This window comes from Peromyscus eremicus, chromosome 8a (genome assembly GCF_949786415.1).
Source record: "Peromyscus eremicus chromosome 8a, PerEre_H2_v1, whole genome shotgun sequence".
In the NCBI taxonomy this organism is placed as follows: domain Eukaryota; kingdom Metazoa; phylum Chordata; class Mammalia; order Rodentia; family Cricetidae; genus Peromyscus; species Peromyscus eremicus.
In genome coordinates this window covers 10410267-10437200 of record NC_081423.1, presented here as the reverse complement: position 1 = coordinate 10437200, position 26934 = coordinate 10410267, and the positions used below count along the sequence as shown (strand labels likewise).

Genomic DNA, 26934 nt, shown 5'->3' with positions numbered 1-26934 from the left:
CTAAAATAGAAATGTGAAGTTAAATATTTTTATTAGTAGGAATCTATTCCTGTAAAAGTCTTATGTGAAAAAAATGGTAAAACAGCAGGGAAACTCTTGAAAGGTGAGCTCACCACCTTCACAGTTGAGATGGTTCGTTTTCCCAAGGCCAACTTGGTTCAGAGCCCGAGTGCCAGACTTCAGTGTTTATCTTCAGACTATGAGGTCTCAGTCCAGTAGTGCTGTCTTGTTTAAGGACCAAAGAGCAACACCTCCAGGTTAGAAGGTCACTAAGCTAGAACAGGGCTCCAGTTCTCAGGCTCTGCAGCCTGGACACCTAATTATGTAAATAGTGGAAACCAATGCTGAAACCAAAACCTCCCTGGCCCAGAACAGCTGGGTCCCCCTAGGACAAGTCTATATAATTCTGGTTTGGTGTAAATGGGTTCTTAAACATGTGTTGTTTCCCAGGCCCAATCTCTTGCCTGCCAGTAGACTACCTGTATGTAGTCCCACCCTGTCCCTCAGAAAAGAAGGAAACCAGGCAAGACAGCAGAGGCCCAGGGCAGGGGAGTGAAAGGGCCGATTTAATGAAACTACAAACTGGGACCAGGCCAGTTCACAGTGATAGGAGGCCATGCAGTGGTAGTGTGAGACCAGGAGAGGGACAGCAGCAGGACACAGCATCCACGTGGGCATAGTCACAGACCATTCAGGAAATAGACAAGTTTGGGTTTACACCCTGAGCAAGACTCATGTCCCTAGGACATCCCCACCACTTGTGACTTCTTCCTGGTCCCCAGCCCAATGCCACAGTTGTCCCTACTTAAGTGCCTCAATATGGAAACAAGCCAACTATGGCAAAAAGACTGGCACTTATTCCAGAGACCAATGAACCTACAAGGAGGCTCTTCTGATCGGCCCTCTGTCAGTAAGCCACCAGGCAGAAGTTGCACTTATACACAGCACAAACATCAAAGTAAACAGGACAGGCTCATGGGCATTCATTCTTTCTGGCCCCAGAAGATATAGGGGTTCACAGAGGTGTGGCCAGAAAGGAGAGCTGCACATTGACTGACTCCCAAGTAAGCTAGGTGAGAACAAGGGCAAGTTCTTCTTAGCTACCAGGGCTTAAACTAGCCCAGTGTCATCTTTGCCTTATTACTAGGGAGCTCTTGGGTAGCTCCTGGACAGTGGTAGAAGTCCTGGGTTTCCATACCTGAGAGTTCTGATGCCCAGAGTTGACAGTCATTATTTCTTTCTTAATCCACCTTTGGCACCCAAGAGATCATACTCCACATAAACCCAGGCCTTAAGACCCTGTCTTGCTTGGGTCCACTTAACTCTAGATGATGTCCTGACCTCATTCCAGCAGATCAGAAGCAACTGTGGTTCCAGGCACAACCCTCACTGTAGGCCCTAGTCTGGGACCTATTAATGCTCTGGGTGCTTTTGATCCCAAGAAGAGTAAGGACCAGGCCTGGACCTTATGCAGAAAGGAATGAGGACCCCAGTAAGAGACCCTCTCCAGCTTATCTTCTGGATTACAAATGCCCAAGCAACACACAAGATCAGTGCCACCCCATGCCACCCACTGGCTCTTGGCCTTAAATCCAACGTAATTTTTGCTGGAAGAGTTGGATGCTCAGGGAAGGGCAAGGTGAGGACAAGATTTCCAGGGGACAGTGGCAGAACTTCCAACCCTAAGTGGGGGCTGAGGGGTAGTGACCACTGAGCATGGGGAGCAAAGCACATGGGGCCAGACTGATAGATGGGGGAGTCCAAGTCTAGCTCCGTTAGCACAAGCGCTTGTATGTGTAGATGTAGGCTTTGCAGCTGGGACACGTGTGCGTCACATCCTTGAAGTCATTGATGAGGCAGGGGATCAAGCAGCAGCCCAGATCACATCTGAATTGAAAACAGAGATAGGCTGAGGTCTGAAGACAAGGTCAGGCAGCATACAGAGCCCCAGTAGTACCACCACTTGTCAGCACCCCATACCTACCCCATGAAGCAGCAGAAGAAACCCAGTACAAAGTTCATCAGGCCAATCTCATAGGAGATCTTGGTGGTGATTGCCTGCTGGCAGTGGGGGCACACTGTTTGCACGGGTGCACCTTCAAAGATCTCTCCCTGTAGCACTGTCACCGTGGTGGCTGCCCCTGATGGGACCAAGACTGTGGCCGTGTGGCCCCCAGGGCCAGGATAGGGCCCTGGTGGGTAGGGCCCTGGTGGATAATAGCCCATAGGTGGGTGAGGGCCTGGAGGAGGGTAGAAACCTGGAACAACACACAAGAGTTCACTGGCTGGCTGACTGGCTGGCTGAGAGAACATAAAACACATGATCCTAGCAGTTAGGGCATAGCCCACAGCCTCCTGCCACTTCCAAGAGGGCCAAAGTGTCAGTGGGAACAGACCTTCGCTCAAGGTGACCATTTATGACCCAGGTCTTTAGATCTCTGTCACATTGAGACCAAGACAGATATGGCAGAGATGGGAGCATAGTCCACCTCTCCTTAACTCCCTTGCCTCTGTCATGTCAAGACTGTTCTTCCACGTCTGCAAGGGTGAGGGCTTCAGCAACAAGAGGGAAAGCATCATACCTCTCCTGTCGACAAAGTTTTTGCATGTCAATGTCTAATATACCAAAGACCACCCAACTCAACCCCAGAAACTAGAGGAACCACAGACTTTGGGCCTGAAGCTACTGGTGAGCAAAGGCCCAGGCCTCCACTGGGGGTTTAGGTCCCTGACAGGGAAAAGCCCCACCACACCACAGTCCTCAGCATGAACCACTATAACATTCCCTCACTGGGTGACAAGCTCCTCCTTTGCCACCATTTTCATTTCATATGGCATGACTGATGCCTTCCCACAGTGAATTTGAGGTGGCAGCTGCCTCTTCTTCCTTCAAGTCTCTTCCCAACTCACCTGCAGGCATGTAGGCTCCATCTGCATTCATGTGAGGGGGTACAAAGCCAGGCTGAGGCATTGGATGACCCGGTGGCTCATAAGGTGGGGGAGCAATGTCAGCTGAGGGCAGTGGCATGCCTGGTGGCGGCTGCATCACCGCTGGGGAAGTGCGGCCTGGACAGAGAGGGGCAGAAAGGCAGCGGCTAAAGCTGGTCTCTACACACAGGCTGGGCACAGGGTGACCCTGAAGCAGGATTAGTTCACTGTGAAAAGCCTCAACCACACTTGGAATGGAGAGGGAGTTGCAACAGGGACACCAGAAGGCTAAGGTCAGGAAAGACCCTCAAGACAATAGCTAATGACATAAGGAACTAGCCCTAGCAATCCCATCTGGGGACCTTACCCAGATCTCTACCAAGGGCAATCTGACATCCTTACCTGGAGTAGGTGGGGCTCCACTTTTTTCCTCTAGTAGTGGGGCTGTAGGGCCTCCAGGATAAGGAGGGGGTGGCTCGTTAGACATCTTTGCTGCTGATACTCCTGGACCTGGGGGGAAAATAAATTCAGCTCCTTGTTTCTATGCATGGCCAACATACTAGGTTGTGACCATCTTCAGATGCCCACCAGGCCCAAGCACCTAAGTGTTTTCTCTGGCTCCTCTCAGGGATTCTCTGGTTCAAGCTCAGGTACCTGAGTTCTACCACCTTTTACTTTCCTCAAATGGAAATCTAAGTGTGTGGAAGATCAGGGTTGGTGGCTAGGTTCAGTGACCTTGGGAGCATCAGTGACCACTGGGCTCCCTCTGACACTTGGGATCTCTATTTCTGCCAGGGACAACCCACCTTTACACTTTCCACCCACAATTCTTTAGAAGCTGGAGGGTAAGGATAGAACTCTAAGGACAAGTCCCAGCAATCCTCTCTGGGAACCTGATCCCTACCTCTACCCAGGGAAGCTTGGCACCCAGTCTTCCAACTCTTAACTGAGCCACGGAGGAGTGGACTTCTACCACAGGCTGCTGTAGCAGGGTTTGGAAAGGGCTCTGGATTTCTTACCTCAGATTCTTGGTGCACAGAGAATGAAAGCAGGTGGAGTAATTCAGCTACTGGCTGAGACAGGGATCCAGGAGGCTATTTCAGGGAAAGAGAAAACATCTTTAACCACAGGCTTCCAGGTGAGCTACTCACCATGCTTACTCACAGCTTTAACCACTCCCCACCCTTTTTCCCCCCCTAAGTGGCACAGCTGCTGGATCCTCTGGGTGCCCACCATTCTCAATCCCCAGATCCAAATCCCATGCTTGAAGGAATGCAAAAGGAATCAGCTGTGGGTTGGTGTCTGAAACTGACTTTACCCCTTCTGTTTTGCTTGGAAGGTATGAAAAGTTAAGAGTCAGGCAAGAGAAACACTTTTATCCCATCAAGTGTCCTGAGTACTTGCTGCAAGGCACTGGTAGAGAAGCAGATGCCCTTACAGTATGTCCAAGCACACAGACAGAAGTACCAAGTTTGCCAAGGGTGAGAGATCCTGGGGCTCATGATTCTTTTTGTCCCTAACTCTTCAACTTCATTTTTTACCTCTTTGAAATAGTCTCACTGTGTAGTTCAGTCTGGCCTCCAATTCTCCATCCTACTGCCTTAGTTTCCCAAATGCTGCTATTATAGGCATGCACCAGGACACCTTGCTTTCTAAATTTAACAAATCGGTGGTAGGGGCAGAGGGGTCAGATTCAAGCTTTGGGTTCAATTTCAATATTGACAAGTTTGAGAAACTCTACTCGTGACCAATGCAGCCTAACACCCCCATGCCTTCTGCAGGAAGTCACTTAGGCAACCTGAGTATAGGGCTCTTTGCCTGCACCACACTGCAGCTTCAGCCCACCTTTCCACAGGCAGACCCATGGCTGAGCTTCTATCTATTACTCTGGGTTATATATAGGGCCACTCTTCTGAAAAGCCACCTCACATCTCACAGTCCCAACCTACAGATAATGTTTGAGTCTGAAATGCCATGTACATTTCATTCAGTTGCTTTGGGGGCTATTTTTTCAAAGTAGCAACCATGGGATGGAAACCTGATGGGCATCTCAGCAGTACAGCCCCACCTGGCTTCCCCTCACCCTGCTGAAGTTCTACCAGGGAGTTGCAACTCTACCTTTACTTGGCCACACTAACCCACCAGACTGAGCTCTTGCTTCTTTGAAGGACTTCCAGATGGGGGTTTTCACAGGAGCAAGGATGGAACTGACATTCTGGGGTGCCTACCAAAACTTAGGAGACTCTATGGAGCCATGAACTAAAGCAAACTGCTTTACTCCCGACTCCCATCCCAGGCTATATGGAATGTGACTCAGCTCCAAGGAGAAACATCTACAGTCTTGTAACATGGGGTCAGCAGAGCACTAGAACTCCATTTCATCTTCCATTAAGAGGAGAAAGGGTTGGCTTGTATCAGGTTAACAGAATGGACAATAAAGAGATCTGGAATCAGACAAACCTGGCCTCAAGTCCATGGTCTTAGCATGTCAGAGTCTCTCCACCTTCCTGTATGAGAAAACCCCTGTCCCAGGCACACATACAACCTAATCTCTAGTACATCCCATGGGGGAGGGGGTCCTGCTGAGGGGTTGAAAGTGTTCTGCAGTTACATCACAGTGATAGTTGTACAGCTCAGTCAATATATCAAAAGCACCAAACATAATAAGTAGTGGGAAATTATTCTTACAAATAAATTGTTAGGCAATTTCATGTAGTACAAACGTCACAGATTATAGAAACTAAGAAGGCTGTGACAACACTTAATCTTATGGGACCCTTGTACATGCAATCCAACTTTCACCAAAACATTGTTATGTAGCACATGGCTGTACTCTGAAAGAACACAATTCCACAACAGGCCCCTGAAGGACAGTATTGCCTGGTATGATGGCTAATTTTGTCAACCTGGCACACCTGGGAAGCAAGAACCTCAAAGAACTGCCTCTGTAAAAGTGGCCTATGGGTATGTCTGTGGGGCATTTTCTTGCTTGTGATGAGGCCCAGTCCACCGAAGGCAGTATCAACCCTATGCAGGTGGACCTGGGCTATGTAAGAAAAGGAGCTGTGAGTCTGGCAGCAATCCAGTAGTGTTTTCTTTAGGTTTCTCCTTGAACTCCTGTCCTGGTTTCCCTTGGTGGTGATAGACTGTAACCTGGAAGCTTTAAGCTAAAACAAACCCCTTCCTCTCCAAGTTGCTTTTGGTAATGGTGTTTTATCACAACAACAAATAAAGCAAACTAAGACACTTGGTATGGAAAGGGAGAGAGATGGGGACTGGACTCCTCCTGGTATGCTAAGTACAGTTGTTCTTCTCTGGGTCTTTTGCTTCCCAGAGAGGAGTTCCAAGCACAAGGCCTCAGGGCCCTGAGAACTGCCCCAGGCATTCTACTTGGCTCTCAACTATTCATTCTACAGTGCAATTGATCTAAGGCCAAGGCAGAGCCTGGCAGCCTGCCACCGATAAAGGGCCCCTTGGAGGGGAGTGACAGCAGGGTGCATATCTCCTAGCCACAGCCAATGGCTATAGGGTCTTAGAGTAAACTTAATTCTCTGGTTTAAACTGTCCTACACACTGCAAATGAGGGTAACCAGCATATTCCCATGGTCTTTTCTAGTCCCTAGAGTGCCAGGCAGCAGGCATACTACCAAGTCCCAGTGTGGCAAAGCTCAGGAGAGAGGAAAGGGGAATTTTGAATCTTGAGACATGGGGCAACCAGCCTGGCCAGCTCTGTGCACAGGCTCTCACAGGACTGAAGACGAGGGGATGAGGCAAAGGTGACGGAGAGGACAAGGCTTAGAGGGACTTTCTGACATGACTTTTTCCAGGTCTACACACCAATGGTTCTCCAAACTTTTTGTTCTGTGGACTTCTTTTTTATCCTCCTTGTGGACTTCTTTACACCTGATTATTGAGCACTTCAAATGGACTTATATGCAGACTTATCAATACCATATTAGAAATCTCTCTTAAATATTTAAAAACAAAAGATGAAGAATTAAAACAATAGATCAAGGCCAAGGATATAGCTCAGCGGGAGAGCAACTTCCTTGCATATGCAAGGTCCTAGGTTCAATCCCCAACATCAGAAAGATTGAAGTGTCATGAAACTATCAAGCTCACAGTGGCAGATTAAGTTTTCAAAACGCCAATTAATATTTACCAATAGATCACCAATAGATTTTAACAGTGGCAAATCAATTACAGATTTAGGTGGTGCTCGGCATTGGGAGGCTGAGGTAGGAAGACTGCCGTAAGCTTGAAGCCAAACTGAGCTACAGAGTGAGACAATGCCTCAAAGTTCAAACCAGAGGCTGGAGAGATGGCTCAGCAACTACGAACACTTGTTGCTCCTACAGAGGACCCAAGTTCAGTTCTCAGCATTCACATGGCAGCTCACAACCACCCAGTTCTAAGGAATCCAACACTCTCATAACCTCCACAGGCACCAAGGCACCTCTCTCTCTCTCTCTCTCTCTCTCTCTCTCTCTCTCTCACACACACACACACACACACATACACACACACACACACACACACACACACACACGGGCTCAATACTGTACTCACATACTAAGAATTAATAAAGGTGTGCTTGCTTTGGCAGCACATATACTAAAATTCAAATGATATAGTGATAGCAGGATCTCCTGCACAGGATGACATGTAAATTCATCCTGTAGGTTTTTTCCTTGTTACTGTTAAGCTGTTTATTAGTTATATTTAGTTTAATAACCATTTTCTTATGAGAAGGCTTTATGTAAAGCTAATGGAAAAGGTTTAACCATATTCATTTTGGTAAGTTCTTGTTGCTATAATTTTTTTAAAATTTTTAGTGTTTATATGCACATACCATGGCATGTGTGGAGGGCCGAGGACAACTCTGGAGTCAGTTGTCTCAATCCACCTTTCTGTGGCAGTCATCAGGTTTGCGTGCTAAGCATCTTTACCCACAGAGCCATCTCATTGGTAACCATTGACTTTTGACTAATAAAAACCTATCTTTAGCCAGGCAGTGATGGCGCATGCCTTTTATCCCAGCACTTGGGAGGTAGAGGCAGGGGCAATTGGATCTCTGTGAGTTTGGTGTGAGTTTGAGGCCAGCCTGGTCTACAGAGCAAGTTCCAGGACAGCCAAGGCTACACAGAGAAACGCTGTCTGGAAAAAACATAAATAAACAAATTAAGTAAGTAAGTAAATAAATAGTAAGAATAGAGTTTTTGCTACCTTTCCTTATGGGGCACCAGCCTGTATGTGCATGCTGTGTGTAGTGGTAAAGGCTAGTGCAGGTGAGTGCCCCTGCCTTGATCCAACTCGGGCTCCAATGCTTTCTTCCAATCTGATTCTGAGCCACTCATGCAAATGCCAATACAATGCAGAGTCAAGGTAACTAATATTGTCTTTGCTCTACTAATAAGGTAGTCTGACCTCCAGCTGAGACCTCAGGAAACCCTCCCCCAGGCTGCAGAAGACACCACTGTAGTGGAGAGACCCCACTAGACTGAAAGCAATACTAAATGTCTAAAGGCAGGGTCAATTTTCCACTGTCAAAGATACCTAGAGTCTTAGGTCTCTCCAGGGAGAGCAGAGCCTGTTATTGTTCCACCTGGACTGCACCTCAGGGAGGCACCTGCTGCTGTGCAAGCTCTTTAAATTAAGCAAGCAGTTGGGACATGGGCTCTACATCAACCTTACTAAACCCAGCTCTCCATTTCGGCTTGGTTTACTCATTTGCCTTCCTCTCATAATGGAAGAAAGGTTACCAGAGGGGGTCCAAAATGTCCTCTGCTGGAGGGCAGAAGTTGGACCACAAGAACACTGAATAAAAAGAAACGGTTACTAATACTCACCAGGGACTAATGCCTCTATCCTGGACTGATCTGATCCCTGATCATGCTACATGGGACCACTTGCAACAACTTTATTCTGAGACATTGTAGCAAGACCCAGACTGAGTACTCCAGCCCTGTGGCATTCATTCCTAAAACAGCAGAGGTCACAGCCTCAGAGAAATCCTCTAGATTGCTCTCCTGTTGGACTGTATCTTAAGACAAGTAGGGACTTGCCTGGAGCTCTCCAAGTCAGCAACACCCCTGAGAAAGCATTCTACCTCAGATCCAGTGGCATGGAAGTGGGGTGCAGCTGCTGAACTGCATTCTCAAGATCAGCTAACTACCACTGCTGCAGAGGTCGTCTCCTGACAGCCCTGGATTAAGACACCTGCTGGCCTCAGACGGGCTCCTCTATCTCTTAGAGCAGGTTTCAGGCATCTGGCCAGTGGCAGGGCATTCGGCCTCACCCAGTCTCCCATTTGCTGAGCATGAGGCATCTGCCGGGTAGAAGGCCATGCAATGTGATGGGTCATTACAACCAACGGGCATTAGGACCCTTATTGTAGTGGATCAGACTGGCCTCTGGGCAGTAGACTTAGCTGTTCTACCTTTCCCATACCCCAAGGACAGGTTTTAGCATAAGCCTATGTGGGGCCATGTGAGGTGAGATCCAGATGGCTGGTGCTCTCTCGGAACAACCAGCCACCTGGGCTGGTATCAACAGTTGAGTCACTACTCATTCCAACAACTACTCAGTGATCCCATTAAAAACAAACAAAACAGAACAAAACAAAAACAGAAAAATCAGTGTTCTGGGGTTAAAGCCCAGGAGGAAGATTTGGAGGAGACAGAGTCCAGTAAAGCAAAGTCCAACAGGCAAAGAAGAAGAGGAGACAGTGACTGGGTGACTGTTATTGGAGAGGACAGCAGCCTTGAGGCTTGTAGGGAGGACCCAGCTACAGTGACTGCTTCTAAGCTCCAGACCTCAGATCCCAGACACAACTAGTGAGCAGACAGCCCCAGACATGCTCAGGCTGAGATCCTCAGAACCACTCAACCTTGCACTTAGAAGGCACTAGCAGGGCGAGATGTACATAGCTCAGTGGTAGAACACTTGCTTAGAATAGAATCCATGGGGCCCTGGATTCAAATTCTTGTACTGAAAAGAAAAAAACTTAGAACAGCAGGAGTGACATAGTGAGATCCTGTCTCAAAAACAACAAACAAACAAACAAACAAAAAAAAACAAACAAAAGCCCAACCCAATTAGCAATGGAAACGTGTCACCTTCCTTTCTTGACCATCAATGACATACTAAGAATACAGGTCTTTCTGGCACTCTAGCATCATGAAAATCATTGAGGCCCTACACAAATTCCTTAATCTCTGACTTCTTTTGGAAAATGATGTTCTGAGGCAGAACTAAACTCCAAATGCTGGGTCAGAGCAGGCTTTATGGAAGTAACAGGTAGTAGTTATATCAGAAGATGCTTTTCATTGAACTACTATGCAAAGAAACATCATCCATTCCTAATGAAATCAAGGCTATGATTATGTCACATTGAAAATAACAGTGACAGATTGGGAAGAATGACAGCTTCATGAAGTAGGTGGCTCAGACACTAGCTGCACCCAAAATCATCCTTCCTGTGTTTTTTCCTTCTGTTATGAAATCAGTGGATTAATTAAAACACTCCAGCCCTAATTACAGTTCCCATGACCATCTGACTAAGCTCTGGCCAAGGCTGGCCTTAGTGCCTGGGCCACAGCAAGGCACTGAGGGAAGTCAGCTTGCCTAAACCAGGCACCCTTTTCTCCTTCCTGCTGGCTGGGCCATAGGACATTGTTACAGTAGTATAGCAGTCATGGAGCAAGAGAAGCCAGTACTAAGGATAGCCATGGAGATTCCAACCACCTCTAACTCTTCCACATAACAGAAGTAAACCTGTTTTAGTCAATTATTGGTAAATCAACTTCCAATTATTAGAAAAAAACCTTTCCAATTATGGGAGGGAAAAGCCAGCATTACAAATAAATGTTACTTGGTCTGAAAGGCATACAATTTTTTTTCCAGGTGATGAACTATCAAAACACTCCCATTAAGTTTCCAATTAAATGGTTTTCTCTACGCATGTCACACAATATAGTCTGTTAGGCTAGGAAGTTGGGGCAAATGCTTTTATTGTTTAAAAACAGACCCCATCCCTGTCTCCTGACTGCACATAGCTATGGAAAAGTCATCATCTATGCTGGATCAAACCTTTCAGTAGGACTGCTTTAAGGTCACTACGCACAGCTCTGTAAATAAGCCTAATAAATCCAGTGGTTACCCAGAGTAAACTCTGGTAGAGTCACTCCTTGGTTTGTTGTTGGGACCATAAGAGGGGACAGACATTATTATCTCCTAAGGAAAGGAATTTTAGCAACAGAGGCCATCAATCATGGCCTCTACATAGAGATCCTCTCTCAAAAAAAAATCAAGGGCTCCAGGCAGTGGTGGTGCACACTTTTAATCCCAGCACTCAGGAGGCAGAGGCAGGTGAATCTCTGTGAATTTGAGGCCAGCCTGGTCTACAGAGTAAGTTCCAGGACAGGCTCCAAACTACACAGAGAGACCCTATCTCAAAAAGGGGGGGGGGGCAACAAAACAGCCCCCCCCCCCATTGAGGAGGGTGTGGTGGCACGTGTCTTTAATGCCAGCACTTGAGAGGCAGAGGTACGAGGATCTCTGAATTTGGGGCCAGCTTGGTCTACTAAGTGAGTTCCAGGGCTATACAGGGAAACCTTGTCTCCAAAAAACAAAAAACAAAAAACATATACACAAAAAACAAAACAAACAAACCCAACAACAACAAAAGAAAATCAAGGGCAGGGGATGTGGTTCAGTCTAGAACACTTGAAGCAAGGTGCAAGCGAGTCAGTGAGCCAGCCAGCCAGCCAGCCATGAAGGAAGCAGGAAAGCAGGATGGACAGACAGTACACAGATGAGGTAAATGAGCCTCAGGGCAGCACACAGATTAATAGAAATGGGTTAATTAAAAAAAAAAAAAAGCTAGCTAGAAACAAGCCAAGCTAAGGCCAAGCAGTCATAATTAATAAGTCTACGTGTCATGATTTGGGGGCTGGCAGTCCAAGAAAGCCAGCTACATCTGGGTAGTGAGATCTTGGGAGGTTTAAATACAAATGCAGAAGCCTTTTACTTGAGTGTAGTGTCTAGTTTTTCTATGATGAGCAGCAACTCCTTTCAATGATTCCTTCTTCAAAAGGCTCAAAACTGGCCTGGAGGTGGTGCACACGTCTTTAATCCCAGCACTCAGGAGGCAGAGGCAGAGGCAGAGGCAGAGGCAGAGGCAGGCGAATTTCTGTGAGTTTGAAGCCAGCCTGGTCTACAAAGTGAATTCCAGGACAGCCGGGGATTGTTGGGGGATATTCAATCACATTGTGTACCCCAAGTTTGCATTTGTGTTAATTAGATAAAATTACTTTGGGTCAAGAGGCTGAGTTAGCAGTTAGCTGACAGAAAGTAATCATGGGGCATCAGAGGGCATCTGGGAGACAGAGAGAGACACAGGAAGTAGCAGGGAGGGATCTGGAGTGGCACAGCCTTTTCTGGTTTGGCAGGGTGGAAGCACAGGTTTTTCAGAGACGCCAGCAAAGAGAGAGGGTTAGCTATTTGCTACTCAGCTTCTCTGAGCTCACAGGTTTTCACTCCAGCCTTTGAATCTCAATTCTTATTTATAATTAGGATAGTTAAAACTACCTTTAGCAGCAGCGACAGGGCCAGCCTTAGGCCTGAGCAGGCCACTGCCAGAAAAGCAGGCCAGTAACTGTAGAGTCTCAATTGCTGGCTGAAATAGCATTAGATTAAGGAGCAACCACTGTGCCAAAGTTGAAACGACAAGGGATACACAAAGAAATCCTGTCTCAAAAAAACAACAACAACATCAACAAAAAACCGAAAAAAACTGTTAAATCTGTTATTCTGAATCCAGAAAGGTGCCTCAGACTATGACTGAGTTCTCCATGGCATGCAAGGGAAACGAGCTTCTGAGAACTCTCCCTCTCAGAAGTCATAAGCATCTTTTACTGGGTCTCTCTAGGTCTGGTATTGTGACTTTCATCTCTCTTCTGGGCTTTGGCAAACTGTCAAGTAGACTAGGGCTTGCACAGAGAGCCAGCAAGTGACTTGATAGAGGAGGGCAGGCAAGCAAATCCCTAAGGGACACATGATACACTAGAGAGTGATGAGGTTACTGGGTCTGCCCGAGGCAGGCAATGGTTGGTTCTGAGCCAAGAACATTGCCCAGGCTCCCCCATGGTCCTGTGCCCTTGCTCTGTTCTGAGCTGTTTCAGTGCTCAGGAGCTTGTTTCCATATATTCTGCTGCTGGTATAGAACAGGATGGAAGTGCACGTAAGAGAGAAAATGAAGAGCAAAGGATGGAAAGAGCTACAGCTTCAGGCACAACCAGAGATAAACAAGTTGTCGCACCTGTTCCAAGGCATGCCATGATGACTGAAAGCTAATTTTAGAAACACCACAAGCCTAAAGACCCATCACTTAAGCCACTAAAACGGAACTCTGGGGAAGAAAATCCTGACATCTGCTTGCACTGAACTGACACAAATGGACAGTCTCTGGGTTATTTTACCCAGATGTCTAAGTGAGATGAAGACTGCTATTCTGACCTAGGAAAACACATAAGACACTGATAAGCAGCTAAACCATGTAGTCATGAGAGTCATAGCCAACAGGTAGAAGGCTTTTTGTTGTTGTTTTTAAGATTTTTAATTTTTATATGTATGTGTTTGTGTGTCAGTGCATGCCATGTGTGCTTGGGTACCTGCAGAGGTGGGCATCAGATCCCCTGAAAGAGGAGTTATAGATGGTTGTGAGCCACTGGAAACTAAACAAGCTCTGGGCTCTCTTCTTTCATGTAGCTCAGAGTTAGCACATTTGCTATGTGCTCCCTCTCCAAACTTTCTCTCACAACAATGAGGTGACCTCATCTTTAAGATACTAGATCTCTCATGCAATAGGTCACTCCTATCATTTTGGAGAAAGTTCTGCTTGGGGGAAGATGATAAGCTGCAGAGACGTGTCACTGCTGATGTTGACTTTACGAAAGTCACAGCAATTGGTAAGAGGAAAGAAAATACCACAAAACACAGCAGACCTTGATGAGACTTCAACAACTTTTTTTTTTTTTTTTTTTTTTTTTTGGTTTTCTCGAGACAGGGTTTCTCTGTGTAGTTTTGGTGCCTGTCCTGGAACTCACTCTGTAGCCCAGGCTGGCCTCGAACTCAGAGATCCGCCTAGCTCTGCCTCCCAAGTGCTGGGATTAAGGCATACACCACCACTGCCCAGACTCTCAACAACTCTTTATTGTTGGTGTCAACTGCTTTTTCAAGAGTAATTTAAAAGCAACAGACCTGTGTGTTGGAATACACCTTTAAAACCAGCACTAGGGATTAAACTCTGGGGGTTAGAGGTCAGCCTAATCTACTTTTCCAGGCCAGCCAGGGCTATACAGTAAGATACTGCCCTCCCAAAAGGCTGGAAGGAGTGACCCTCAAACCTGAATATGCCAAGTCTAGGGTCATAGTGGAATCTTTATCAATAGCCTGCCCTTTGGATCTTTACACAGATGTTAGCAAAGATAACCAGGAAGAATAGGAATCAAAGTGCTACAGGAGTGGAAGGCAACTAGTATTTTATAAGCATTATATAACACGGTATATAAAAGTTGAGCCAAATTCCTATTGAAGTTGACATGGGACCCTGGGACATTCACTCACATCAGGTGGCATGGGAGAACTCTGGAGTTTTCCCTTTGGGAAAATGGGAATGTACGTCATGTGTGGAGTTGTCACTGTCAGATTTCCTTCTGACTCAGATATCTCACCTTTCTGGCTAGAAAAGCATCAGAGGTAACTAAATCTGAAGTCCCAGCTAACATTCATTTGGGTGTCAAGCACTTACTAAGCATCCAAAGGTAGGAGCCATGAACTACTGGACACTACAGCAGGAGAGAAACAGAGCAACAGATTGGGAAGTGGGCTGAGGAGTGACGGGGCGGTTCCACTGCTCAGATATGCTAGAACAGAGGCAGGACGCAGCTGTCCTAACAAAAACCTGACACACCTGCAGCAGCATTCACAGGCCTCTTGTCATACTCTCCAAAATGTTCAAACTGTCCCACGCCCAGTGTGGTGGGACAAATGTACAATCTCAGCATTTGGAAGGTGTAGGCAGGCGATCAGAAGTTCAAGGCCAGTCTCAGCTACATAGAATGTTTGAAGATAGCCTGGGCTGTATAAGACCCTGGCTCAAAAACAAATAACAGGGGCTGGAGAGATGGTTAAGAGCACTGACTGCTCTTTGAGAGGACCTGGGTTCAATTCCCAGCACCCACATGACAGCTCACAACTGTCTGTAACTCTAGTATCCAACACCCTCACACAGACATAGAGCAGGCAAAACACCAATGCACATAAAGTTTAAAAAAAACACACAACAGGACTTTAAAGGGCAGTTTGACCTCATAAGGTCTTACCAGCTGACTTTAAAACTAATTTAATGATTGTGCACCCAAGAATTCAACTCTCCATTTGCTATTATTTCGAGGGAAGAGTGAACCTACCATGGCCCTATGCCTTCAGAGCTGATACGTTCACAGGAAGACAAGACAACTGAAATTCAGGCAGTACTGAGTGTCTGCTATCTGTGAGGCACTTTCCTAGGCCATCAAGGTGGGAGACACATCTTAACAGATTGGGAAAGGGAGCTATAAATAGAACGTAAACACAGTGGTTCAGTGATGGAGGAACAATTAGGGAAGGAGTGCCACAGAGCTTAATTTACACAGGAAAGGCTTTGCTGAACATGAAACATTTCAGCACAGGCAATGTGAATGACATGCAGTGTGGGGAAAAGGTCCAGACAAGAAGTCAGATGCAAAGGCCTGCTGAGCGGACTGGAGAGAGGGGATCCTAGGGAGCTCCCGAAATGAGACAGGGAAGCAGTCAGGAGAGCACTGGGCTCAGATCTCTTTTACATTGAATAATCTAGGAAATGGGGTGGGGGGTACTTAAGTTGTCCCAGTCTCCCTTTGCACTGTGTGGTGTACCATTATCAAACAGGGGGCTGCTAGAGGGGAGAACCCTACAGCACTTGGGTACCTCTGGCAGTGCTAAGTACAGTTCCTTTTTGGCCAGTTTGAACCACAAAGAAATAGACCCTAGTGTGGCTCATCTCTAGGCCAAGCAGGTAACCATGCATATGTGGAAGCCCAGCTTGACTACAACCAGGGGTGAAAAACTAAGGCCCAAGCCTTAGGGGATATAGAACACCTGGGAAATCTGAGAGCCAAGACATGATCACGTGAGTTCTTCTTCCCTCAACAGGGCAGGGCTCTTCAGGTCTGAACATGGGCCAGTTTTCTTCAACGAATCCATCATTAGCCTAGTTTCCTTTTCCTCCGCTCCTTAATTCAGACAATTCACTGCACCCTTGACAGTGATAATTCTGTCTCAGTTCTCAGGTACCCCTACAGATCCACCTGGGGACCTGGGGCACCCTTCAGAAGAATTTACAGAATAGGTAAGACCATTGGGTGACTCTAACCACCAGGAGAGGTCTGTGGCTTGGGGCCCTGCAGGATGGCAGACAGGGCGTTCCAGGGCCCAAGGCTCTCGCAGCAGAGGTGCAAACACTATGCCCCAGACCCAGACTAGTACTTGGGGACAGTCTCTCCACAGCTCACAGCTCAGCTCATACTCCTGGGCAGGAGTTCCCCATCCAGAAGGCCCTATTTCTGTATGCCACACCCAGTCACCAAACTAAATGGCTGAAAGGAGTTCCAAACATTTTTTTTCCAAAAAAAATACACATATACATATACATGTATACATATACATAAGTAAATTGTGTATATGTGTGGGCTCACATGCCACGGTATGCCTGTGGAAGTCAGAGGCCAACCTAAGAGGTCGGTTCTTTCTTTCTGTTATGTGTGTCCTGGGGATTGAACTCTGAAGTCAAATGCCTTTACCTGCTGATCATCTTGTCAGCAGCCAACTTTCTTAAACTTTTATTTTATGGGGTTTTGCCTGCATCTATGTCTGTGCACTGCATTCATGTGTCTGTGCACTGCATTCATGGAGTGCCTGAGGAGGTCAGAAGAGAGTATAGGATCCCATGGAACTAGAGTCACCATAGGTGCTGGGAACTGAACCCAGGTTCTCTGGAAAAGCAGTGAGAAGTGCTCTTAATTGCAAAGCCATTTCTCCAGCCCTGAAAATTTGAAACATTTCCTTTAACCCTTAACTAGTACTTCTAATTCTGTGGTAAAACAAACAAACAAACAAACAAACAAACAAACACAACAAACCCTCTATCTCATCTAATGACCAAAGTTTGAGAGAAAAGGTCCAGGTTTAGCCCTATGTCCCAAACCTACTCTCCAGCCCCACCCACTGTACCTTGTACTTCTCTGAACCAGTTGTACACACCTGCTGAATAAATGAGTTCATGAGGTTTGGGATTACCCTCAGTGGACATCCTATGCTATTCCTAACCCCAATGCCCACTACCCTCTGCTCCGGAGCCACAGCACAGCCACAGCTGAGGTAGACTTCAGTCTTCTTTTGAAAGTGCCTTTATTTTTGGTCAAAGTTAAAAACAGGAAAGAGCAGGGTGGTGGTGGTGCACGTCTATAATTCCAGCATTCAGGAAGCAGAGGCAGGTGGATTTCTGGGAGTCCAAGGCCAGCCTGGTCTACAGAACGAGTTCCAGGACAGCCAAAGCTACACTAGAGAAACCTGTCTCAAAAACAAATAAACAAAGCAAAACAACCCCTTCCCCAAATCAAAACAGGAAAAAATGCCCCTTCTTGAATCACAGTCGGCTCCAAAGAAGAGCGATCCCAGTAGAGCCAGCACAGCGCCCGCTTCTGTGGTCCTTTCCCTCTAACCCGTTAGTTCAGGATGTGAAGGCCTGCTTTGTCACTGTGTGGGAACTCCTGATGCTTTCCCCGCTACAAAAGCTAGGCCTAGACTATCCCCTAGGCCAGTGGTTCTTAACCTTCCCAATGCTTCGACCCTTTAATTCAGTTCCTCATGCTGAGGTGACCCCCAACTATAAAATTATTTTTGTTGCTACTTCATAATTGTAATTTTGCTACTGTTATAAATTGTAATGTAAATATTTGTGTTTTCTAATAGTCTTGGGTGACCCCTGTAAAAGGGTTGTTAGACCTCCTCAAAGGGTCTCGACCCATAGGTTGAAAACCACTATTCTAGACAGAGAATCAGCCGAGGCGCAATAATAAATACACAACAGACACTGCATTGAAATCTCACTCCATTCCCCCAACCTGTAAGGCTGTTGTACTTAATGCATTGAACAATAACTACCCATCAAAGAGTAAGAAGTTAGAATTCGCCAGGCAGTGGTGGCGCACGCCTTTAATCCCAACACTAGGGAGGCAGAGCCAGGCGGATATCTGTGAGTTCAAGGCCAGCCTGGTCTACAGAGCGAGAGCTAGGACAGGCACCAAAACTACACAGAGAAACCCTGTCTCGAAAAAAAAAAAAAAGAAAAGAAAAAAAAAAGAAAAAAAAAGTTAGAATTCTTCTCAAACAACACTCAAATAACCTTGACACCTTATTACCTACGTCCACTGGTGTTTCTTCTAGAAGGAAAATCCCAGACCCAGCATGCACCTGGATCTGAGTTCAGACTAAACTAGTATTTATTGAATATGTAGCTTATCAGGCACCTTCAGTTTCAGCTGAACCCCTCTGACCCCCTGTAATTAAGAACTGTTGAACTAGATCACCCAACAGACAGACCAATCAAGGACTTTCAGCACTCACACATCAGAAGCATGGTGATGAGAACTATTTTCTATAAAGAAAATGGACTACAACTGCTTTCAAAGGAAGAATAAATGTGTTTTTGTAAACCAACACCCCCTGCCCATCACCTGGACCCAAGCAATCAATTCTTCCACCTCAGCCTTTACAGTAGCTGAGAATACAGGGGTGCACCACCAGGCTGTTTGTTAAGACTTCTTTATGTTATGCAGCTCCATGTTCTCTCTCTTGTCTATCATGAAGGAATCCTAATCTTTTCAGCACTTATGGAAGACACAGATTTTCATCTAGTCTGGGTGGTGTTCTTTGCCTAAATGCAACATAAGAGGTTCTGAGAAGGGAAATGGCTTTTCCTAAAGTTCCCGAGTCACAACGATGGACCTTCAGTGTGTGTGGTCTGCCATCTCCAAGTCTAGGAAATACTTGTCCCAGAACCCATTATCACCACCAGAGTTCTGAGGCACCAGGTAGGCCCAGGGGGCCACAGGCTTAGGTGGGTGGGTGGTTCTGGAAGGGTAGGGCCCTAAGGAAGGGCTGAGGCCTGGCCTGCTCTCTCCTCTGCAGTGGTGTACTACTATAGAGCCTCCCCTACAAGACAGTGTTTGGGAGAATCCTGGGTGGAGATGGAGCCTTTTGTGGGCTCCAAGAAATGGGCCCATTTCTGTTTTGTATAATCTACTTCTAAGTTCTCGCCAGACTCTCCTCCTCACCCCAGGAAAGACCAACTCCTCTGCAGAACTCCCTACATTCTGACTTCTTACTAGAACATCCTTCATAATAACATAAATGACAAGCCTTTTACTGCAGCATCTCCCACACTGTGTGCTCTTTACGGTTCTGTCTTTGGGTAGCTGAGGACCGAACCCAGGGCCTTGCGCTTGCTAGGCAAGTGCTCTACCAGGGAGCTAAATCCCCAACCCTTGGGTAGTGTTTCTGAAAGCAGGGAATTTTTACAGAGCTTGTTTCTTCTCCCTTACAAATGAACAGGGTGTGTAACAGTCATAGCTATAATTCATAGCTATAGAACAAGTACAAAGACCCGTAGGACTCAAAGCTATAGCCGTAATTCATCAGTACCATGAGGGTACCGGTTGTGTACCTCGACCCTGTTCTAGAGCTTCGAAAACACCCACCACACCAGCAGGTTCAAACTGGGCAAGCTTGTAACATACAAAATGAGCCAAGAGAACAAGGCTAAGGGCTAAACAAACAGACAGCTCATTTTAATTATTGCCAGCATAATCTGCTGGGACAACCAGGCTTCTGGGACACATTCCATTTTCTTTCTCTCAAAACAGTTTTGTTCCCTCAAGTACTCTTTACACACTCCCTATTTCTGATTCTAGAAGCATGATCAGCTGTTTTTAAGTCTTCTAAGAGTCTATGTAAAGGTCTCTCCTGGTTCTAAAACCACATCCTATGAGAAACTCTCTGGATCTTCAGGGCTGGGAGGCAGACTGACTTTTAAATAGCCAAGGTTGAAAAATCAATAAGCAACAAGATTTCGAAGACTAGTTAATAATATGTAAGCTTAACTACCAGGAATGGAAATATACTGTTATCTGCAGTGTACTTTGGCATGCATGAAAATAAGAGACTGCTGGATGGGTACACAATAAAGGACGATGATAATTGTACATTCTAGATGGTAGTCCATGGGTGTGCACTGTAAAAGTCAACATTTTCTGTATGAGTTGAATTTTTCCTAATTAAACGTCAGGGTAGAGGAGATCTTCAGGACAGTGAATGACTGAAAATATCTTTCTTCTTATGAACAGAGGGCAAGAAGAGCTGACATGCCCATCCCTTCCTACCCAAGTCAGGTCAGCCCCAATGGAAGAAGCAAAGTACCAGGGAGAGCAGTCCTATTTGCTCAAACAATGCCCCGTTTGGAGTATGCTGCAAAACTGACGTAAAAGCTACAGAACGCCCTCCCCCCAGGGCCCCTGATCCTTACTCCTGAGACACAGGTTCTCTGTACCAAGTGTGCATGAGAATTTCTGGAGGGCTTACTAAATGCAGATTTTTGGGCCTCACTCCTTAACTACTCGATCAGATCCTAGGAGATGGGGAAATTCCAGGTCTTTCTGATGCAGAGGACCCTACGCTGTTCACTCCATCTTCCTTCACACCTGTTAGAGCACCAGGGGACCCACCTCCTCCAAGGTACTGGATGGCCTGAGGCTCCGCCAGCCCACTGCCTTCCTAACGCTCTGCGGGAGCGCCTCGTAGAGCCACGTCCAGACCTGCAAACGGGCGGGGGAGGGAGACCGAGACGGGCTCCTCCGGGGCCGCCAAGGTCAACCGCGGGTTTCTGAGGTGGCTTGGAGCGGGGACCCTCCCCGACTGACTGCCGTTCCTCTACCCTCCATATCCCGAGGAGAATGGCACACAAGCCTTCCTGACAGAAATGTAGAAAGGCGTGATAAGAGATCACCGGAGTGGGCTGGCCCTTCTCCGGCCGATAATCCCGGGTCTGCAGGCCCTGTCGCTCGAGGCCCTGAAAAGCAGTCCCTCGCAGCCCAGCAGCTGCGGCCACGCCGAAATCAACTGTCCTCCCTGATTCTGCGTCTCAGCGGGAATGGCCTCCACCACGCTACCTCAGCCCCGTTTACCTCGGAATCCAGGAACCCGAGGACGGAAGAACACAGAGACCCGCGCAGGTCCGGCCGGGTGCGCCGGAGAGCCCCTCTATCAGCGGACTCGGAGCGCACACCGCCCCCGCACCCGGAGGACCCTGGAACTTGTAGTCGTGCTACGCAACCGCAGCATTCCCTGAGGCAGGGGGGGCCTACGACTCCCGGCACCCACCGCGCGGGAGGGGCGAGGGCGGGGCTCCGTGGGCTAGGTCACGCGGGCTGAGGGCTTCGTAGCCCAGCCCCCGCCTCGGCGTGCGGGAGGGGTCCCACCGGAAGCCGCCGCGAAGTCTCAGGGGCGACTCACCGTCCGTGGAGCCCCTCACGGCGCAGCTGCAGGAGCGGAGGAGCTGTGGCTATCGCACCCGGTTAAGAGGAAACAGCTAGGCTTTGGAGAAAGGCCCAAGCTGCTGGCCTCGCAGCGAAGGGCGGAGCTTAGCGCACACGTGACGCGCTTGGGTGACGTCAGTGGAGGCGCGTTGCAGGCGTGAGATAAGCACGTGGGAGTACCCTAGGAGTGTCGGCTGCGGGGAAGCCAGGCGCTGCCTGCGCCCCATCCCTCCGCCAGCCCAGCCGTGCTGTGCACGGGCCAGGGAGAGGCACCACCCTTGCCCTAGGCCGTCCAGGCGCTGTGTTTGAAGCTGAGAACCACACCAGCTGTCCCTGCCCTCACGCGGCTTCCACTCTGACAGACAATATACAAAAGAACCGCAAAATGCCCAGCACCGCGAAACGTCCCAACAGAATTATGTATGGAGTGTTGCCTCTGGGCAGGGAAGTTAGGAAAGGAGATTGGGGGCGAGGTGTGAAGTAAAGAGAAAGGAACTGGCTTTAGATGAGCAAGAACTGAAAGACACATTGGCCAGCAAGGTGAGGACTCTGGAAGGTCACCAAGTCCATTTGAGGAGTTTGGATTTTATTACACATGAAAACTGAAACCTTTGAGGAGCTCTCCTCTTTTCCCTTTTGTATTTGTGTGTGTACTGGTCACTGGTGGAGGTCAAGGACATCTTTCAAAGAGTCAGTCTCCTTCCATCATGTGGCTTTTGTCTGTCAAACAGGCTTGGCAGACAGACACCCATGAGCCATCTCACCAACTCTTTTGTATGTTTGAGACGGAGTTTCCCTCTGCAGCCGTGGGTAGCCTTGCACTCACTTTTTAGTTCAGGATAGCCTGACTTATGACTCTACTACCTCAGGCTGCCGAGAGCTGGGATTACAGGCAGGGAGCCAGCACATGATGAGGAGTTCTAAGCACTAGAATTGTCGTTGATCATTATTCACAGATTTTGTATTCAAATTTCACCTGTAACATATACCCTGTTATAAAATCAGTCCTTGTGCCTTCTCACTTGTTCATGGACATATGGATTCTGTGCACTCTTAGCTGATGTTAAATAAAAGCAGCCTGTTACAAATATATTTTTTTGGGTGTATAGCATTAGTGGTTTTGCTATTTAAAGTTGTCGTAAGGGTAGGGCTGAATTGCTGTCTAGTGTTTCTAAGTAAAGAAAAAGGATTTTCTGCCCTTGGTGTACATTATACCCACTGGTGATTAACTTGGAATCACCAGTAAAGCATCAGTGTCACATGAAGGAAAAAGTAAAACCACTTCTTCTTGGAGTCCAAGACCAAGTTCAGGTTATCCTCCACTTCATGGTTCCTCTGATATGAGTCTGAATCTGTGCCTGCCTGAAGGCTGCCTTGTGAAGATGTATTAGAAGAGTTTGCTTTAAGTTTAATTAAACAGAACCAATAATATAAGTTAAATAAGGTGTCTTAACAAACACTCTGCCAGGAGGTGGTGGCAAAGGTCTTTAATCCCAGTACTCGGGAGGCAGAGGCAGGTGGATCTCTGTGAGTTCAAGGCTAGCTTGGTCTACAGACCTAGTTCCAGGACAACCAGGGCTACACAGAGAAACCCTGTCTTGAAAAACAAAAACAAACATAAATACCCAAAAACAAGGTTGTATACTGATTAGCTGACAAAAACAGATGTAACCAGAGTCCCACAGGAATCTAACCCTGTATTTCTCCGAGAAGCTGTAGTTCAGCCTTTGCTAATTATTTGTAGCAACGTCATAGAATACAGCTACCTCAAATAATGCTATTGGACTATACATGATTTGACTGATACTTCATGGGCTCATTCTGACTAATGTGTGAAAAATGGTTTAGACCAAGAGTGGCATTCCGGAAGCTGGAAGGCAAGCACATAATGCAATTTAAATTTTTCTACTAGCTCTAGCATTAGAGGGGATAGAGAGATGGCTCAGCAGTTAAGAATATATAGTGCTCGCCGGGCGGTGGTGGCGCACGCCTTTAATCCCAGCACTCGGGAGGCAGAGCCAGGTGGATCTCTGTGAGTTCGAGGCCAGCCTGGACTACCAAGTGAGTCCCAGGAAAGGCGCAAAGCTACAGAGAAACCCTGTCTCTAAAAAACAAAACAAAAAAAAAAAAAAAAAAAAAAAAAAAAAAAAGAATATATAGTGCTCTTACAGAGGACCCACGTTCAAGTCCCAGCACCCACGTCAGGTGGCTTACAGCTGCTGTAACTCCAGCTCCAGAGGATCTTACACCACTGGCCTCCACCAGTCCCTGTACTCACACATACATTTCCTACACACAATTAAAAATAATAAAAATAGCCTGGCGGTTGGTGGCCCACACCTTTAATTCCAGCACTTGAGAGGCAGAGCCAGGCAGATCTCTGAGTTCGAGGCCAGCCTGAGCTACAGAGTGCATTCCAGGACAGCAAGGACTAAACATAGAAACCCTGTCTTGAAAAACAAAAACAAACAAACAAAAAACCCAAAAAAATTTAAATAAATAAAATAATAAAAATAGCAGCTTAATGGGATGGATTACTGGGTAAAAGTACTTCCTATGAGTCTTGTCAACCTGAGTTCAAACCTCAGGACCCACATGGTAGAGAGAGAGAAATGACTACCCAGTTTTTCTCTGACCTCCACAGGAGGACCATGGCACTTCTGCCTTCACACAAAAGCAAATAATTTTTTGTTTGTTCTGTTTTGTTTTGTTTTTCGAGACAGGGTTTTTCTGTGTAGTTTTGGTGCCTGTCCTGGAACTCATTCTGTAGACCAGGCTGGCCTCGAACTCACAGAGATCCGCCTGGCTCTGCCTCCTGAGTGCTGGGATTAAAGGTGTGTGCCACCACCGCCCAGTTAAAAGCAAATAATTTAAAACTTTAAAAAATAATACAAATCTTTTTTTCAATTTGCCATGCGTTAATAAGCTGGGCACACCACCCAGGCATTGGTGGCACATGCCTTTAATTCAAGCACTCGGAAGGAAGAGACAGGTGGATCTCTGTGTTCAAGGCTAGCCTGGTCTACAGAGTGAATTCCAAGACAGCCAGAACTACATAGAGAAACCCTGTCTCAAACAATCCAAAAAAGCTGCTTGTAAAAGTGCATGCTTGTAGTCCCAGCTGATGGGACAATTCCCACAGAGCTGCACCTGGCTTGGCTCCAGAGTGTTGGCACCTAGCTTTAATCTGTCCTTTGTGATCGCTACCTTCTGTCTCCTGTACCTTCTGTTTGAAGTCTTATCTGAGAGTTTTCCTAGGGGATCAAAGCCTTTGCAAACTTGTTTAAGAACAACTCAGAACACTGGTATTCTTTACTGAGAATTTGCATTTGGCATTGTCCCTTTTGGGGGGCTTAGATAAAAAGCTTTGCTTACAACTGACTTGCTAAAGGTGTGTGTAGAAGTAACCAGCCATCCTATTGAATAAGAAACACAGAGCCAATGTAAAGATAAAAGCCCAAGAGGTCAGAGCTAAGAGCCTTACCCTTCCTGCTTCAGCGATCCTCTTCAGCCACGAGAGCTCTCCAAAAGAGACCTACTTCCTGTCTGTTTGTCTTTATATAGACTTCCTGTTCTGCCTTCTCATTGGTTGTAAAACCAACCACATGACTGCTTTGTCACTGCCTGTCTGTACAGACCTCCAGGTCTTCTATGGTTGGTATTGAGATTAAAGGTGTGTGTCTCCAATGCTGCCTGTATCCTTGAACACACAGAGATCTACCTAGCTCTGCCTACCAAGTTCTGGGATTAAAGGCATGCGCCACCAACGCCCACCTTTTGCTATGGCTCTAATAGCTCTGACCCCTGGGCAGATTTACTAACATACAAATCACATTTTAGTACAAATAAAATACCACTGTATTTCCCCTTTTCTATTTTAATAAAAAAAAGGAAAAAGGTTATAACTAACATAAGAAAAACTGTATACAAAAGTACAATAACTATATACGATATATACAAGTAATAAATACCTAAACAATGTCTAGTCCATTTGTATTTGACAAATTTAGAGAAAATAATTCCATTATCTATCCTATTTTAGTAAGTCCAAAATGTATCTAATTCACTTTCTATCCTAATTAATCTTCAACTATAACTAACTAATATTCAACTCCCTCAGAGATCCAAGAAGGAAAATAATATTACCTAATAAGAAATAAAAACAGGAAGTGCATGCAAGCAACTTCCAAAAAAATGTGAGTTGACAGAAACAGCCAGCTGCCTGGACAGTCACCGAGGTTTCTCCGCAGTGTTGGGGCATCATCTTCAGCCTATAGGCTTAGCGTATCTGACAGACTCATTTGTGAAGTAGGATGTACACAAGGTCAATAGTTCAACCTCACATTGGGTGAGAGCAGTCCATGTACCAGAAACACCTGATTCCACTAGTATCCTGTCATGATTCAGGATTTTAAATTCTGGAAATTGTTGATGTTTTTTTAATTCAGCTGTCCATTCTTCTTGGCTGTGTATATGTGGCTTCATCTCAGCATCTTGTTCTTCTCCACATCCCTCTATTAAATGCCAGTCTACTATTGAGAGGCGTGAGCTTAGTTACTCTTTAAGAATAACTGTTTCAGCTGCTGTTCCATTGCACATCAGAAGCCATCGGCCCACTGCCTGTTCAGCTGCCTTCGAAGAAAAGGGCACTGTACCTTTTCCGGATTGCAAAGGCCACTTCAGGGATGGTGCCATATTGTCCTGGCTTCAGAAGATGCCTTTTGATAAAGCCATAACCACACTTGTTTTGGCAAGAATTGGTAGTCCTTTGTTTCATGTCCTGTCTGTCCATTTTGTCCTGTTGTCAGCAGTTGATTCAAGGATACTTTGTTGTCCAGTGGCTAACTTTTGCCACAATGAAAGTTAACTCCATATGCAGTTTCTTCAATGCCCATATTCTCTCTGAGGTAGATTGGTACTGCCAGGAGCTGACATGTCACACAGTCATAACAAAAAGAAAATTTTTCTAAGTTATTAAAACGTTTTAAATGCCATATTCTGTAGATCTCTGAAGGGTTTGAAGATGACCTGTCTACTAAAATATATCTGCTCAATTTTTAAAACATATCTAATATGACTACAAGTTCTATTATGTCTAACAATATCAATTTCAATATATATAATTTGTACACAATATAAAACAATCCAATCCAATGTAAAGTATTTAAAACTAGTAATTGTCTTTTTCTTTTCTTTTTTTTAAACAAGAACCTTAAATCTAACCTCCTTTGCTTAGCCCTTTTCCTAACCCTTGATAACAACTTGTAACCAACCCCCCTAAACAATAAAAATTATTCCAGACCCAAAACCCATTAAAAAGACCAAAAAAACA

General features: G+C 46.3%; 1 protein-coding gene across 2 annotated transcripts; it reads right to left on the bottom strand.

The window, feature by feature from the left end:
- Positions 1-14: 14 nt before the first annotated feature.
- Cdip1 (cell death inducing p53 target 1) lies at positions 15-21715 on the bottom strand. Of its 2 annotated transcripts, none has more exons than XM_059270089.1 (6): positions 21580-21715; positions 3948-4022; positions 3331-3438; positions 2911-3066; positions 1985-2258; positions 15-1887 (listed from the first exon to the last, which is right to left on the bottom strand). In XM_059270089.1, the coding sequence occupies exons 3-6, from the start codon at positions 3413-3415 to the stop codon at positions 1776-1778; spliced, it is 627 nt and encodes a 208-aa protein (XP_059126072.1). In that variant the 5' UTR covers positions 3416-3438; positions 3948-4022; positions 21580-21715; the 3' UTR covers positions 15-1775. The 2 variants fall into 2 exon arrangements, with proteins under 2 accessions (XP_059126072.1, XP_059126071.1); XM_059270088.1 differs by lacking the exon at positions 21580-21715 and adding an exon at positions 21252-21410.
- Positions 21716-26934: the final 5219 nt, after the last annotated feature.

Coding starts and splice junctions, on each gene's coding strand:
- Cdip1 (XM_059270089.1), bottom strand. CDS start 3,415: ATGTCTAACGAGCCACCCCCTCCTTATCCTGGAGGCCCTACAGCCCCA. Junction 3,067..3,330: donor TGGAGCCCCACCTACTCCAG/GTAAGGATGTCA, acceptor CTCTCTGTCCAG/GCCGCACTTCCCCAGCGGTG. Junction 1,888..1,984: donor TTCTTCTGCTGCTTCATGGG/GTAGGTATGGGG, acceptor TTTTCAATTCAG/ATGTGATCTGGGCTGCTGCT.